Below are 14,982 nucleotides of genomic sequence, written 5' to 3'. Positions count from 1 at the left end.
ACCAAGTACTTGCAAGACAAAAAAAAAAAACTCTTTTGCAAGGGTGGGGGCATTGGAGGAAGTGATCTGTCGGATGATGGAAGGTTATAGTGAGGCAGAGAGACAGAAACAGGTGTCTTGCTGTAGAGGAAGTACAAGGTTACCTGGCCAGAGAGAGAGAGAGAAGGAGAGATCAGGAATTAAGATAGAAACAGGTGCACTACCGCAGGTTGAAAGCTAGTGGAGAGCAATGATACAGTGGCACAGGGCCAAGAGGACAGGATTGGGGAGTCAGAGGTAAGTGTAGTACATGAAGTGGAAATGTGAGGAAGAGAAGCGATGTGGTTTTCTTGTTAAGTGTGGGTCGGATACACAGTGCTTCTAGAACTCAGTTTCACTGATGTGGGTGGGTATTCTCAAGAACTTCATATCAGCAGATATCTCAGGCCATTGTCATTTCCTCCATGAGGCCCAATGTTCTGAGATTATATGTATATACACATACATACACATATTACATAGTGGCTGCTTTCTCATATAGAAGCAAGGCTATTGCTACAAAGAATCATTGAAATGAGTCATTGATAATGCAATAGAGGCCCTTATATGACTCTTGAACCCCCACCAGAGATTTGCACATTTTATTGCACAATGCACAGTTGTGCTGGGCGGCAGAAGGAACTGCTGCTCCAGTATGAAGTATTTTTAATCCTCCAACTGAATGATACACCTTTCCACAGACTGTACAGGCTCTGCTGTCACATATACATCCTAGCTCGATCACTGATTTAATGGAAGCCATCTTTTACTTTTAAGGGTCCCCACTGCAAACAGTTGAAGAAGTCCATTTCCTGTATGTTCTTAGTGTTTATTGGACCTGCACACCTGCCACACACAAAGACTACTTTCTCTATTAACCTTCCTGTGATACTGCTGCCCCTCTTATGCGTTCATAGCTTACATTGGATACACAGAATGGAATTTCTACCTTCACTTTCTCTCTGTTCATTTTGCATAATATGCAAAGAGATCAGTTAAATCTTTTAAGCCTGTGAAATGAATTCTTTTCCATATCGATTATTATTGTAGAAACTTTGGCAGAACAGGAAACATATTTAAAATGTGCTTAACTATGTTTATACCTGCAACCATTGCATTCTCTATGAGGGTGTATGTCTTTTCATTATGAAATCATGATGGAAGTTAGTAACATCATTAGGACAACAAAAGTGAAGTCTTTTAAACTTAATACAGTTGGCCGCTGTTTACTTTAATGGTGTGCGTTCTTTCGGCTGATGGCACTGAACTTAAATACTCGGAGACGCCATCCGTATGAAAAACAACAGTAAAGTCAGTTCAAAACAATTTAATTGTAAATATTTACGCAGTGAGGAAATGATAACATTAAATACTGACTAATATTATTTTTATCATTCTGGAAAGAATGAAAGAATTAAAATAATGTTAGTCGTTGATCTAATGTCTTTTTCTCATCGTGTAATTATTTCTAACTAGATTTTTGATATTAAAAGCATTGAAATTTGCGAGTTCAAACTACTTGATAAGTGTTTCTAATATAGTCACAAGGGAGTGGGGAATTAGTCGATACTCTCAGTACCTGCAGTATTGGTCTGGTACTTTATTTATCGACCCCGAAAGGACGAGAAACATACTTAATCCAGGCGAAAACGCCTTTTGAAAAAATGGACTAATTTTACAAGAGAAACTTTACACCGGTAACCGACGTCAGTCGGGATTTTAATGATGGCCGTTTGTTTCTGTAAATACTCTTCACATCCTTGTTTGTTATTGTTATCTTTGACGACCGATCGTTTTCTTAATTTCTGAATAGAATGACATTTTTACACAGCATATTGCCTTCAACACTTTGATCAAACTGATCTCATTTTTGGTATGTCTATTTATTATTTATATTATTAAATGATTTATTATTATAGGGTATATGATGAGGAAAGCGGCGTAATTAGAATTAGGAGCGACAATTAGGAGAATTTAAAAATCTGATTTGGTTTTCCTGAATTCCCGAAACGGAAAAGGGAATCCTTCGATGTAGGTAAAACGTGTACCCTATACGTATATGTATATATAGCCCTGTTATATACTTTTATATATATATTTACAAACACAATATATATTAGGTATAAAGTCATCAAAATTAATTAGGAATATAGTTCAGAAGTATGATAAAGAGCCTCTCATATAAAACCCGATATTTTGTGTAAATTGTAAGAAATTATATTTTCTCCAAATGAAGTTTTATGTGTTGTTAAAAAAAGAGAAGCAGGGATAGAAAAAAAGTTTGAATTTAGCACAACCAGAATCTCTTCTTTTCAGTAAATCCAAGTTTGATTTTTATATTCCCCATTATTGTCGGTTCCAGTTTTTTAAATTTTCACTTTCTGGATTATTGTTATTTAAACATTGTTTCCGGCAGGAATAGTTAAACTCTAAGGAAATATATAAAATCTACTTGCTCTTAATAAACCATATTGATATTAAATAATTCGCTCCAACATCTGACGAAAATCTTAAAATATATTAAAGCAAAATTGAAAAACAACAGAAGCGATCGAACTCGTTCCATTAAATAAGTGGACGAGGATATTTTCTTCTTCTCTTTGTATTTATGTTTATCAAAGAATTGGAAAAGAAGTTATCTTAAAAAAACAAACAAGCAGGATATATGCCGGAATATTAAGAAAATTCTAATCAGGTTAAAAGTGGGAGAAATTAGAATTGTTGCGAGAAAGTAAAAGTACAACTTGTATTTTTTAGAGAAGAACCATTGTTCGGAGGGTTGAAGGCTTTAAAAAAGTCGTCTTCTTTACAGACCAATTAATTTTACTTTTGATCTTGTTTATGTTCACTTCAGTTTCCTCTCATTATATTGTTTACATTTATTAACGAGAGAAGTACTTCTGTTAAATTGCGTAATGGTGATTGTATTATTCTCTAGTTTAGCACCCGGTCACAAAAAAAAATGAAAAAAAAAAAAGCATAGAGATTAACCGATAATTGTATAGTTACTAATTTGGGTAAATGTAATTAAAGCTGTTTTCTTAAGCAAAAAGTTATTGAAAACTTCTTTATGAGAGCTAGCATGTGTCAGTCCAACAGGAAACGGTGTTTCCTAGGGCTAAATAACAGTAGCATTCTTCCCTTTTATGGAACTGTCACATTAAGTTGACAACATGCTGTCACTTTATCGTGCTGCTACTGCATAAATCTCTCTGGGAGATTAAGAAATATATTATTTCTAATTATGAGAGTTCAGTAAGACCATCTCTAGAATATTGCTGGCATAACTACACTTTAGGTCATCATCCAACTTTCTCTCCCCCGTATTTACTTCATCCATACATGTGTTCGAAAATGTAGATTATTATGACGATAAATTTTATTTAATTTTTCTTTGTAATCAGAAAGAAAGAAGTGCACATCTTTTTAACTCTAGTCCTTCCTGACATAAAAGATGTTTGTGCACAATAAGGCGCACCCCAATTTCAAGAGCGCATATTCAGGAAAAAAGTTTGTTGTGCATTAAAAGTATATAATATTTAAAGCAATCTCGTTGTAAATTACAAACCATTGTACAACTTCGGTAAATCCAAGTAAGATTCTTACATTCACCGTTATTGTTGGGGCCAGTTTTTTAAATTTTAATTTTCACTTTCCTGGTTATTGTTATTTTAACATTGTTTCCGTCATGTATTGTTAAACTCTATGTAGTACTGAATTTGTACAATGGTTTGTAATTTACTGCGAGATTGTATAACTTGTTTTGCAGTACAAATAATAATAATAATAATAATAATAATATCAGAAAATATCAAGAGGAATATCAAGGAAATTGGAATCGAGTACCCAGTAGAACTGTTACAAAAGGTTTGCCTCCTTGGCATGACCAGATTAATTAGGAAAGTATTAGATCGTTGAAAAGAATGGATAGCATGGTACCGAAGGCTGCAGATAGGAAGACTCCAAGAGTTCCAACAAAACCTGTGATAAAGAGAAATGATAATAATGTTTCAGTAAACAGTATTATTCTGGAATAAGGCTGGGAGGAAGAGACCCTCCGAATCGGTGCTTCTCCACCCTCTTTTAATATCCTGGCCAGATCCAAGTTATTAGTTTTTTTAGGAGGCTGCACAAAAAAAAAAAAAAAAAAAAAAAAAAAAAAAAAGTAGAACTCAAATCAAAGAACAATTTATTATATTTATAGAGGGTGGAGGAGAATATCAGGGCTCAGCTGGAAGGATGCTTGAGGGTCCATGCGGCCCTGGGAGCCGTGATGGAGAACTGCTGGTCTAGATTAAAATCAAGCCTATTAATAGTGAATATCAGGGACAAAATTAGCTGACGAGAAGCTCAACTTTGCATATAGGACCCAGGGCGATTTCTTGAGAATCACAGGCAGGTTAAGAGAAAGCAGACTTGATATATGGTATCTGCACAGGGGCTACAAACACTAAACATGCACAGGAAATAGTTTCTCTCAAACACTGAGATGGTTCCTTTGAAGTGGTCAGTAGCTTCTGTTACTTGGGTGAGTTAATTAACAGTGGAGGTGAATGTTCCTGAAGTAGAGTAGCCAGAATAAGAATGGGTTGGAGAGCTTTTACCTTTTTTGCTAATAAAACGTTTCTCTCTCAAAGTGAGATGCAGATTGTATAATGCTTGTGTATGAACTGCAATGTTTTGGCCAAATGTAACTGTGATGGCTCTAAGTATGTTTGTGCATCATTTTGCTATCTTTTGAGCATCTTCTGTGTGTCATAGATGTTGTGGTTTAACTCCCAGTGTTGTTGTGTTAGTTGTGGGTGGTACTTTTATGTTGAGTGTGATGGCTAGCCCTTTTTGTTTTCTTGTGTTGCTGGCAAGAAAGGAGACTGGATTTGCCAGGAAATTTCAGTTAAAATAGTTTTAAAGTTGTGTCTACAAAATGGTGGAGGACGTAAGTGTTCTGTCATCTGTCTATGAGTTTTGTGGAGGGCCAGGAAAGTCCTGTGGAAGTTGAAGGTGAACGGACAGATCTCTTTTAATTGCTGGTTCAGGAAGTATTCACTATTAAAAGTATGTTTGGCAAGCTGACACGTAATTAGCTGGCTATTTTTTCCCTTTTTGTTTTTTAGAAGTGGATAATTAAGATACAAGGTAAGTTAATAAGGTCATTATACTTAAAAATCCTTTAGACTACAAATTTCATTGTAAAAGAAACTTACTGACTAACTGTTAATTAATTAGTCATTAAAAGTCTACATTCTAAATAAATCCGGCTTATAGATGTTGATAGATTCATTTAATTACTGATGCCATCTTGATACTCTCTACTTGGGAACTCTGGCATAATCATACATATAACTGTGTGGTTGTTTGTTGATCAATATTTACATAATTAGCATTTATTGAAGGTTAAGACAGTGATGTTGAGTGGAAGAACCTACCTGCAATTAGCCACATGATAACATAAAGGAACTATTATTTCCATTTGATAATATAAAAGAACTATTATTTCTGACATCTCACTAATATTATTGCTATTTTTATTATTTTTTAGGAAAGATGTCACAACAACTTACGGGGGAGCAGATTATTTCCATATCGAACAAAGTGATGCGTTATGTGAGAAAATGTAACCTTGTTGGTGTGAAGTCTAAACTGGATCCTCTTAAAATGCCACATCGCAAACGTATTGCCAGCCGAAAGATCCAGGGATTCACTGCACTGTTTCTAGCTGTTTCATACAACAACTTAGAACTTGTTCAGTATTTCTTGCAGGAATGCAATGTTCCTGTTGATCAACCTGTGATATATAATGACGATGCTCAAGTGACGCCTCTTTTAGTGGCTGCATCAGAACGCTGCAAGAATATGTTGCAGATTCTTCTTGATTATGGAGCCAATATCAATGTCAAAGACCATTTGGGTAACACTGCTCTGAAAATGTCTGTTAAAGGTGGCAATGTGGATATTGTTAAGTTTCTTATTGAAAGAGGTTCTGATGTTAATTTTCCTGACCATAAAGGAGTGACTCCATTGATGGAAGCTGTCTTTAACACGGAGTTAGTAGATCTCCTCTTTTCAAATGGTGCTAATTTATATGCAACTGATGCAAATGGTGACACAGTTCTGCATTTTGCAGCCTGTAAAGGTAACTTAGAGGTGTTTAAATTTCTCCTCCAGAAGGGCTTCAGTCCTTACACATACAATGGTCTCGGTGAGAATTGTTTCCGGCTTGCTGCCACACACTGGCAATGGAGAATACTCGTCTATTTACTGGTAACTTTTCCTTACCCACAACATTCTCCACAACAGTACTTTGACAGCACCACAACACAGATATTTATTGAAGCTCTTGATGAAGCTGAACACAACACTGATATCTTTGAATTTCCTGCACTAATGGTGACAGAAAAAATATTAGGTGTTTGCTGTACCTCACTCGAGGCATTAGGTTATGCAGCATGGCTGCAGTGTGACCTTGGTAATGTTTCACTAGCATGGGACATATATTGCCATTTACTTCGAGCCTGTCAAAGAATGAGGTGTGTGACGGGCCCTGATATTGTTACACTTGAATTGGAGGTGTTTTGGAAAATATACAGTAAAGATCAACATTATTCCATGCCCTTCAGAGAGGTCATAAATCTTGTTCGGCAGATTGCTAGTGATATCGTCATCAACTGGGAATCCCTCCAAAACAGCAACTGTGAAGAAAGATCTTTGAAAAGTTCTTACAAGGTGAATGCATGGGAAACGTTGTTACTGTTTGTGGTGAACTTGCTCCAAATTCTCATTCATTACCAACACAAATGGGATTCAGTAAGCTTTCAAAGGTTCTCCTGTTCTGTTCTTGATCGATATACCAAGGTTTTGTCTCAGACAGAACCGTTACATGCTGAACAGGAAGGCATTACAGATGGAAGTAAACCTGCAATTTCTTTAAGGCTTCATGGCAAATGGCAGCCAACAGACATTATTCTCCAAACATGTCATGAAACACAAAACCAGTTTCTGGGAAAATTTCTCAAAGAATCACCGTACATTGTCTTTGATGCTGCTAAACTTGTTCCTGTAAAAGAACCTCTTTCTCTGCAGTGTCTCACTGCCAGAGTTTTGAACCAAGCAAACATTGAGTTTCAGAAATACTTGCCTGGACGCTTGACCAACTTTGTCCTCCATCACCTCTCATGATAATCACTTTCTAACAAAGACAAACCTCCTATTTTTTTCTCATGTTTAATTTTTTGCTGTTTTACATTCATTTTTTTTCCATGTATGCAGGATCAAATAGTTCTTTTTTTTATTGCTATTATTCCACAGCGGAATGAAGGCCCTTCCTGTTGCTAACCACTCCACCATGAAGTAAGGGTGGTCCTTGGTTTTATATCAGTCAGGAAAATGAGAACAAAGAGAGCAGAGTTACTGTGCCGTGAGACCAGAATGATAGCCAGGGATATTAGAGAAGAGTCAGCAATAGTTGTAGTACTAAGTGTTGGTGTACTCAGTTTTGTAGTACTTTAATGTCACAGTCATTGTACTTCTTTTAATGAGAGACTGTTAGAAGTGGCTCCAGGCTGTCAGTATCTACTCTGTTATGCATAGAGACTTGAGCTCTACAAGTGAATCGTTATTTGTAAACTAAAAACATAAAAATCAGAGTATTTTGGCTTCAGCCTCTCTTGGATGAAACACCAGTTTATTGATTACATTTCTATATGATGGGATATTCTGAACTAATTCCTGATAGCTCAGTAAACTGCAGTCTTCCATTCACGTTCTAGGAATTGTTATAGGTATATGAATCGACCTGACTGAGTAATTTATCAACCTATTGTTATAGTCATTTAATTTGATTGCCAATGTGATAAAAAAACAAAAATTATGCTTGTTTCTATGAAAAGGGAGACATTGCAAATCTCAGTTATTTACCTCAGCTTATAACTTTTGAAATGACTTGATAGATTGTCTTAGACACCCTCCATACTTAAAAAACTTCTTGCAAGCTTTATCCTGCCAAGTTATGTGGCAATGTTCTTTCAATATTTATGTAAATAAATCTACACTGATGATGTATTTATTGATTTTTTTCAATGAGGACAATGACTGATTGGATGTGGGAAGACAGAGAAAAATTAAAAGACCGACAGGTCAAAGTCATCTCTTTTTAAGTTTGGGCCCAGGCATGATTGTGTGGTTATGAAGTTTGCTTTGCATCCATGTAGTGTTTGGTTCAATCCCTCTGCATGGCACCTCATACAAGTATCTTTCTACCATAGAACTGGATTGGGCAAAGTTTTGTGAATGAAATTAATTGATGGAAATCATGTGGCATCCCATTGGAGAGACCATTCCTGTTATTCGGTGATAAATTTAATCTGTTGCCTGGTTTAACCCCATTCACTGGCCCTAGGGTACCTTTAGTGTAACCCACTATATTACAGGAATTCAGGGCAGGTCTATAATTTGAGGATAAATATCTTTCCATCTGTCTCAGAGGTTCTTAAGGTCAAGTCTTTTGCCTGCACATAATAAAATAAGTTTCATTATTTTTGTACATTCTTTTTTTGATCGTGACATCAGAATCCTAGAAAGTTGGTCAAATTGTGATTACTGAGAGATTGGTTTCACTGTCTCATCTCACCCCTTACAAGTATAGTTGGCCTCCTCTGAGGAAGTTTCTTCTGGGTGCTTACTATAAGAGGGCCAGTGCTGTCAAACACAGGTTTTAATCACCAGGATATTGTCAAACTGGATAAGTTATAGGAAGTAATGCGATGATTGCTTTTACTCCACTCTGTTGTATTGTATGGACACAAAGATTATTGCAATGAGTAGCTACTGGCTCCTGGAGCACACACATACTGGATTTGGTGGGAGTTCTGAACACTTGCTTTCATATTCTTCCTAGCTTAGCAGTGCCAGTGCTGTGTGACAAAAGCAGGAAGTTTGGCAGAGGTAATCAGTTTACACATCCCATAGGAAATCCTTTTATTGTGCAGCTGAGCCCCTTCCCAGCTTTAGATTATACTCTTGAATCTAAGCATAATTATGTATCCTACAGACTATCTGATATCTGTATGATATCAGCAAATCTGAGATAATGTGGGATGTTCCCATTGATATTTATTCTTTGCTTCTCCCAGTCTAACTTTCTGAAAATGTTTTCCAATGTTGTGAAAAGTTTGGGTGATGTGGTATCACCTTGGTTCATACCTTTCTTTATCTGAATGTTATCACTCCTTCTGCCTCGTCTGTTGATATTCCTGCTGCTATGGAGATAACTTTCTCTGGGCAAATGTAAATGTCTTTCACAGCTTAGTCTTCCTATCAGTTCAGTACAGTGATAAATTGTACAGAATTATGTTCAGTCAGTTTGTTGATGCTGTGTAAGTTGTAGAAACCACTTCCAAAGCCTGCCTACTCCTATGGCAATTTGTTATTCACAGTCTTCTCTATTATTTTCACTGCTCTCTAATTGACACATTTATTGGCCAGTTGAGCTTCTAGGTCGTGGTTATCTCCCTTGTTTTACTTGCTTAATCCTTATTTTTTTTTCTCTCCATTGTTCTGTTATTTTCTCATTGTTGACACATGTTGTGCTTTTTGGCCAAGGTATCAGGTTATATCTTCATCTCCATCAATGGTATTATCAATTATAATATTGTCATGTCCTCAGGTATTTTCTTTTGTCACCTATTTGACTATATGTTTCCCTTCTCTGTTGATGATTGCAGACAGGGGTTATATCTTTTTCATGACCCGACAAATTTCTCTAAAATTCCTTCAGTTTTCTCATAATTTTCCCCTGATTTCTAATTTTGTTTGTCTCTGAGATCAGCTTTTGTTGTACTTTTTCAAGCTTCTGTTACTCTCTATCGTCATTTGATTTCCAACTTGTCTGTTAAAGTGTCCAATTATGATCTTGTCTCATTTTGATCTGTGATGTTGTCCTCATACAGTTCATCAACTTTCTGTTTATTGTCTGGTGTCATTGGTACATAAATATGGATACTATGTTCATACTATATCTGGTGTTAAGCTTCCCTGTCACTTTTGCAAATCTCTCATTCATGTCTTTGATTTCTGTTCAATTCTTGGACAGTTTCTTAAGGGAAATTTGTTTCCAGTGTGACTTTCATTTCCCAGTTCTACACAATGTCCAAAAGTTTCTCTCTTCTCACTCCAATCTCACTTTAAGCCTTTAACGTCCTCTTAAAGTTCTTCACTTTTAGCTTTCAATGATGACATTTAACCCACAGATTCATTGCACTTCCTGGAGTGAGAATGTTGCTCAGGCCATTTTAATCTCTTGCCTGATTCAACCCCACCCTCTCTGGCCCTAGGATACCTTCAGTGTAACTATTCATTTGTTGACTGCTTCTCTACCCTGGCTGTAGTCTTACTTGTCCATCCTGATTGTTGGCCTTTTTCTGAAAAAACAGTATTTGTTACACCAAGGTATATTGCACATATGAGATGACCAGCCTCTTCTCATCCATGTGGTCCTTAGAAAGGTTTGCGCTTAGTGAGTGGTACAGTATGTTATACACATCCATTAACCTTCAATCTTGCCCCTTTGGGGTTCATCTTGTGCTGAGACATGTTTGTCCCCAAATGGAACAGCTACATGTGGAAGCCATGCAGTTTAGACTGATGAAAGACTATATGGGAGATTTCCTCACATGGCTACTTTCTTTGTACTACTTGTGGCTATTTAATGGCTGTCTCTGGGTGTGGATAACACTATTCATATATCATTCATCCCTGTTGTTTGGTGCAACCAACCCATTTTGTACACAAACACGCTTCATGTTCTCTGGGTTGACTAACATGATTCTGTACAAAATAGGACATCTTAAATTTGTACTAAGGTAACCCTAATGTTTTTAATGAATTCTTTGAAACTTTGGACAAGTGTAGACCTTAGTACATATTTAATAACATCATACATATTGTAGTGTAACAAACAGAATAACAACTATGGGTTTAGTTTGTTATTACCCGAGAATACTTGAAAACTTAGCCTTCTATTTTCACTTTTAGCTTCAAATCCTTAACGATGTCAAATGGTTTGATATTTTTCTGGTTTGGAATTAAAGTTTGTTATCAGCAACATGTGTGATGGGAAGTCTTGTCTTTCTTGTTTAAGCTGAGCTAAGAGAAAATCTCATTGTGTAGGTGTTTGTGTATATAGATGTATGTTTTTTGGTGTGTGTATGCAAATGTCATATATTAATCCTCTTGACAGTGTTGGCACCATCCTGCAATTTGGAAAGACCTGTATTTTCTTACTGGCATATATAAAGTAAAAACGTCCAAATAACTAATTCTTTAAAACATGAAGTGAATTTATTAATTTATTACTTACAATAAATGACAGATTGGCAAAAAAATAAAATTTACATTAAAATGCCAATAATTTGTGGTACAAATATTCGAATTAAGAACAGTTAAGATGTTGGAAAATATTGTCTGTCATTTTGAGAGAAACTCCTCTACATATCAACTCTGTTTCACTTGTACCACTGATGTGGTATTTTTTATAAGCCATTTCTAAGTTGTGTGTGAGGATATTGTCATTGTTGGGACTACAGAAACGCGTTGTACCCTGCTGGAGCACAATTATTAATTCAAAAATGAATTTGATCTTCTTGACTGGAGACATACAGACTCCCATGTTTGATATCTCAGTTAAATGTTTTTCAATTGTACCCACTACAACCTTGTACCCAGCAGTGAAAGGGTATGGATGTGACTGTGTGGTTAAGAAGTTCACTTTCTGATTACTTGGTTTTAGGTTCAATCCCATCATGTGATGTCTTAGTTGTGTTCTACCATAACTTTGGGTTGACCAAAGCCTTGTGAACGAAATTTGGTAAATAGAAACTGGTGGCTTGCCCTTAATAGGACCATTCCTGTCTTTAGATGGTAGAGTTCACACATAGCTTAGTTTAACAGTACCATCTGGTCCTTGGGTATCTTCAGGGACATCCACTCTATTTCATACAAACAAACCAAATCTAAGGTCTGTGGATACTTTCCTCCCTTCGCCCATTAGTTTCAAAGGTTCTAAAAAGGGTGGCAACCATCCATTGTCCTTTGGTTAAACCATTAAAAACATCCTTTTCAAAATTGACAAACAGGATGTTTATATCCACAGTACCTATTTTTGATTAATTTGTTTTTCATGTTACTGTGTGAAAGGTCACTGTACTGACCCAACATCTGATTGATTCATTGACCACATCTTTCTATATAAACAGCATGAGATCCAGTTGTGATTTGCACTTATAAAATAAAGACAAGATGTATGTCTCTCACTTGACTAAAATTGTAACCACTACATTTCCAATATTTCACTGGTACCTAGAAGTGGGACATTGAATAGAATTGCTTATGAGCTTATGTTTTGCCAACCATACAGCAACAGCTTCCTTCTTAATGACAGCTGTCTGGTTACACAATACTGTTGTATTGAATTCTTTCTTTATTGATAATGTTTTTGAATTCACTGATCTACGATACCTGTTTTATGGAAATATCTGACTGACTCTCATGAACTGTCTTTGTACTGTTACTTTGGAGCATAATACCCCACCTGTTGTTATTATAATACTTCTCCCATTATTAAAGACATAACAATGTTGTTTATGATCCAACTTTCTTACAGTATAAATATATATATATATATATATATATATATAGGCATGGGCATGGCTGTGTGGTTAGGAAGCTTGCTTCCCAGCTACATGGTTTCAGGTTCAGTCACACCGCATGGCACCTTGGGCAAGTGTCTTCTGCTGCCGACCGAAGCTTTGATTGAATTTGGTAGGCGGAAGTTACTGCCGTGTGTGCCTCTCCGAAAGAGAGAGAGAGAGGGAATTAATTTTGAATAGATGCCAATGTGGGTGAGACTGAATCTTTTTCTCTTTATCTTCATCTTTACATCAATACAACCAGTGTTCTGTCTATCTACAACATCAATAAATAATTTAGCAAATGGAAATTAAAGTTTTCATAAACTTTCCCTTCTTATCACTGCACAACTCACAAAGAAGACAATATTTTTCTCTTCCAATGAAAATTTGTTATAAATTTTGTTTTCCATATAAAAATTGTTTCTCAGAAATCATTTGTCTTTTCCTTTGTTTTTACATTTCATTTCTTGTTATTGTTTCATTATTTTCTCTGCAGTCAGCAAGGACCTTCGGTGGCTTCTGTTGCATGGGGTAGAAATGAGGGCCAAAGTAAAGAGGAATAGAAGAAGTCAAGGTAAGCTTTAGGAATGGGCAGATTCAGAGGAAGAATACCGTTGGATTTGAGACTTTATGATTTCCACCTAGATTGTGGATTAGGAAGAAGTGATGCAGGCTGACCACATGAAAGTGGTGACAAAAGACTATAAGTAGTAATACATTTTATGAGAGGAGACCTGTTTAATAGATGCATGGAGGACAGACATATAATGATAATGAAATTTAACTCCAACAAATATGACTGAGGTTGTCAGGACCAAGGGTTTCATATCACTTATTTACAATTGTTGCTTCACTAAACACATTCTTACATGTTTTTCAACCATTGCCTTCTTGATTTTCCTATTTCCCTTATACTGGGGGCTGTAGAATGTACTGGGTTCCTTTTAATCTTTAGTACATTGCATTTTCTATAGAAATGTTTCCCCCATCACTGTCCTGTTACTACAGGGGAGCAAACTTATATGGTGACATGATGCACCTACAGTGTGCTAAACGCCAACCTTTTATACAAAACTGTGATGATAAAAGACAAAGAAGTTTCTCTCCTGTATGACTATTTGCTCCTATTCAGACAATACTTATTATTAAGCAGATGCATTCAAGGTAATCACAACTCTCTCCAAATAATGTTTCAATTGGAAAAGAAAGAAAACAGGTAAAATTAGGAAAATATATTGAAGATATAAAAATAAAATATCTTGTTATTTAATGTCAAGGCAACAGTAACAAATCAGCCATTTAATATACTACCGAGAATTATATTAATTCGTTTTTTTTTTTAAACTTTTATTTTGTAGTTTATTTCCTAGTTGGGTGGTTGCGACAGTAAAACGTCTGGTTATTAAAACACAAGAGAACTTCATACACAAAGTAAATACGTTTCGTCTTCATCGTTTCCGATTCATTTTTTAAAAAACTTTTACTTTGTATTTTATTTCCTAGTTGGGTGGTTGCGATAGTAAAACGTCTGGTTATTAAAACACAAGAGAACTTCATAGACAAAGTAAATACGTTTCGTCTTCATCGTTTCCGATTCATTTTTTAAAAAACTTTTACTTAGTATTTTATTTCCTAGTTGGGTGGTTGCGATAGTAAAACGTCTGGTTATTAAAACACAAGAGAACTTCATACACAAAGTAAATACGTTTCTTCTTCATCGTTTCCGATTCGTTTTTTAAAAAAACTTTTACTTAGTATTTTATTTCCTAGTTGGGTGGTTGCGATAGTAAAACGTCTGGTTATTAAAACACAAGAGAACTTCATACACAAAGTAAATACGTTTCGTCTTCATCGTTTCCGATTCGTTTTTTAATATATATTTTAAAAAGTTTTACTTCCTAGTTTCCTAGACGTAGTTTTTCGGGTCTTCGCAACAATGAGCAAGCGAAAGAGAAATCGTAATTTCCAGAATAAACTTAATCAGGTAAAATATAAATATTTGGAAGATGAAAAGCAGAAATGGAAGATGAAAATGGAAAAAAGTGAGAGAAATTTGCAAGATATGCAAGTATTTGAAGAGTTTTGTCATGATGTTACGATGTTACCGCTTTATTATTATGAGAAATCCTTACCTCCCCCAAATGAAAAACGAAGCATCGAAACAATTATTGAATGTCTTGTGAAGTTTTTCGATGACGAAGTTGAAGAGAAATACAAAAAAAGAGTTGAATCTGTTATGGACAGGTATATTAAAATGTATTTTCCAGATCAGTGTATTCCT

At 35.7% G+C, this 14,982-nt stretch overlaps 1 protein-coding gene across 1 annotated transcript; it reads left to right on the top strand.

Annotated features, from left to right (window-relative positions):
• Positions 1-1,527: 1,527 nt before the first annotated feature.
• LOC106870066 (uncharacterized) lies at positions 1,528-8,076 on the top strand. Its single transcript, XM_014916035.2, has 2 exons — positions 1,528-1,891; positions 5,558-8,076. The coding sequence occupies exon 2, from the start codon at positions 5,563-5,565 to the stop codon at positions 7,192-7,194; it is 1,632 nt and encodes a 543-aa protein (XP_014771521.1). The 5' UTR covers positions 1,528-1,891; positions 5,558-5,562; the 3' UTR covers positions 7,195-8,076.
• The last annotated feature ends 6,906 nt before the right edge of the window (positions 8,077-14,982 follow it).

The sequence above is a fragment of the Octopus bimaculoides genome, chromosome 14 (assembly GCF_001194135.2).
Source record: "Octopus bimaculoides isolate UCB-OBI-ISO-001 chromosome 14, ASM119413v2, whole genome shotgun sequence".
NCBI lineage: Eukaryota > Metazoa > Mollusca > Cephalopoda > Octopoda > Octopodidae > Octopus > Octopus bimaculoides.
The sequence above is the reverse complement of the archived record's forward strand: the minus strand, read 5'-3'. Positions and strand labels throughout refer to the sequence as shown.

Coding starts and splice junctions, on each gene's coding strand:
- LOC106870066 (XM_014916035.2), top strand. CDS start 5,563: ATGTCACAACAACTTACGGGGGAGCAGATTATTTCCATATCGAACAAA.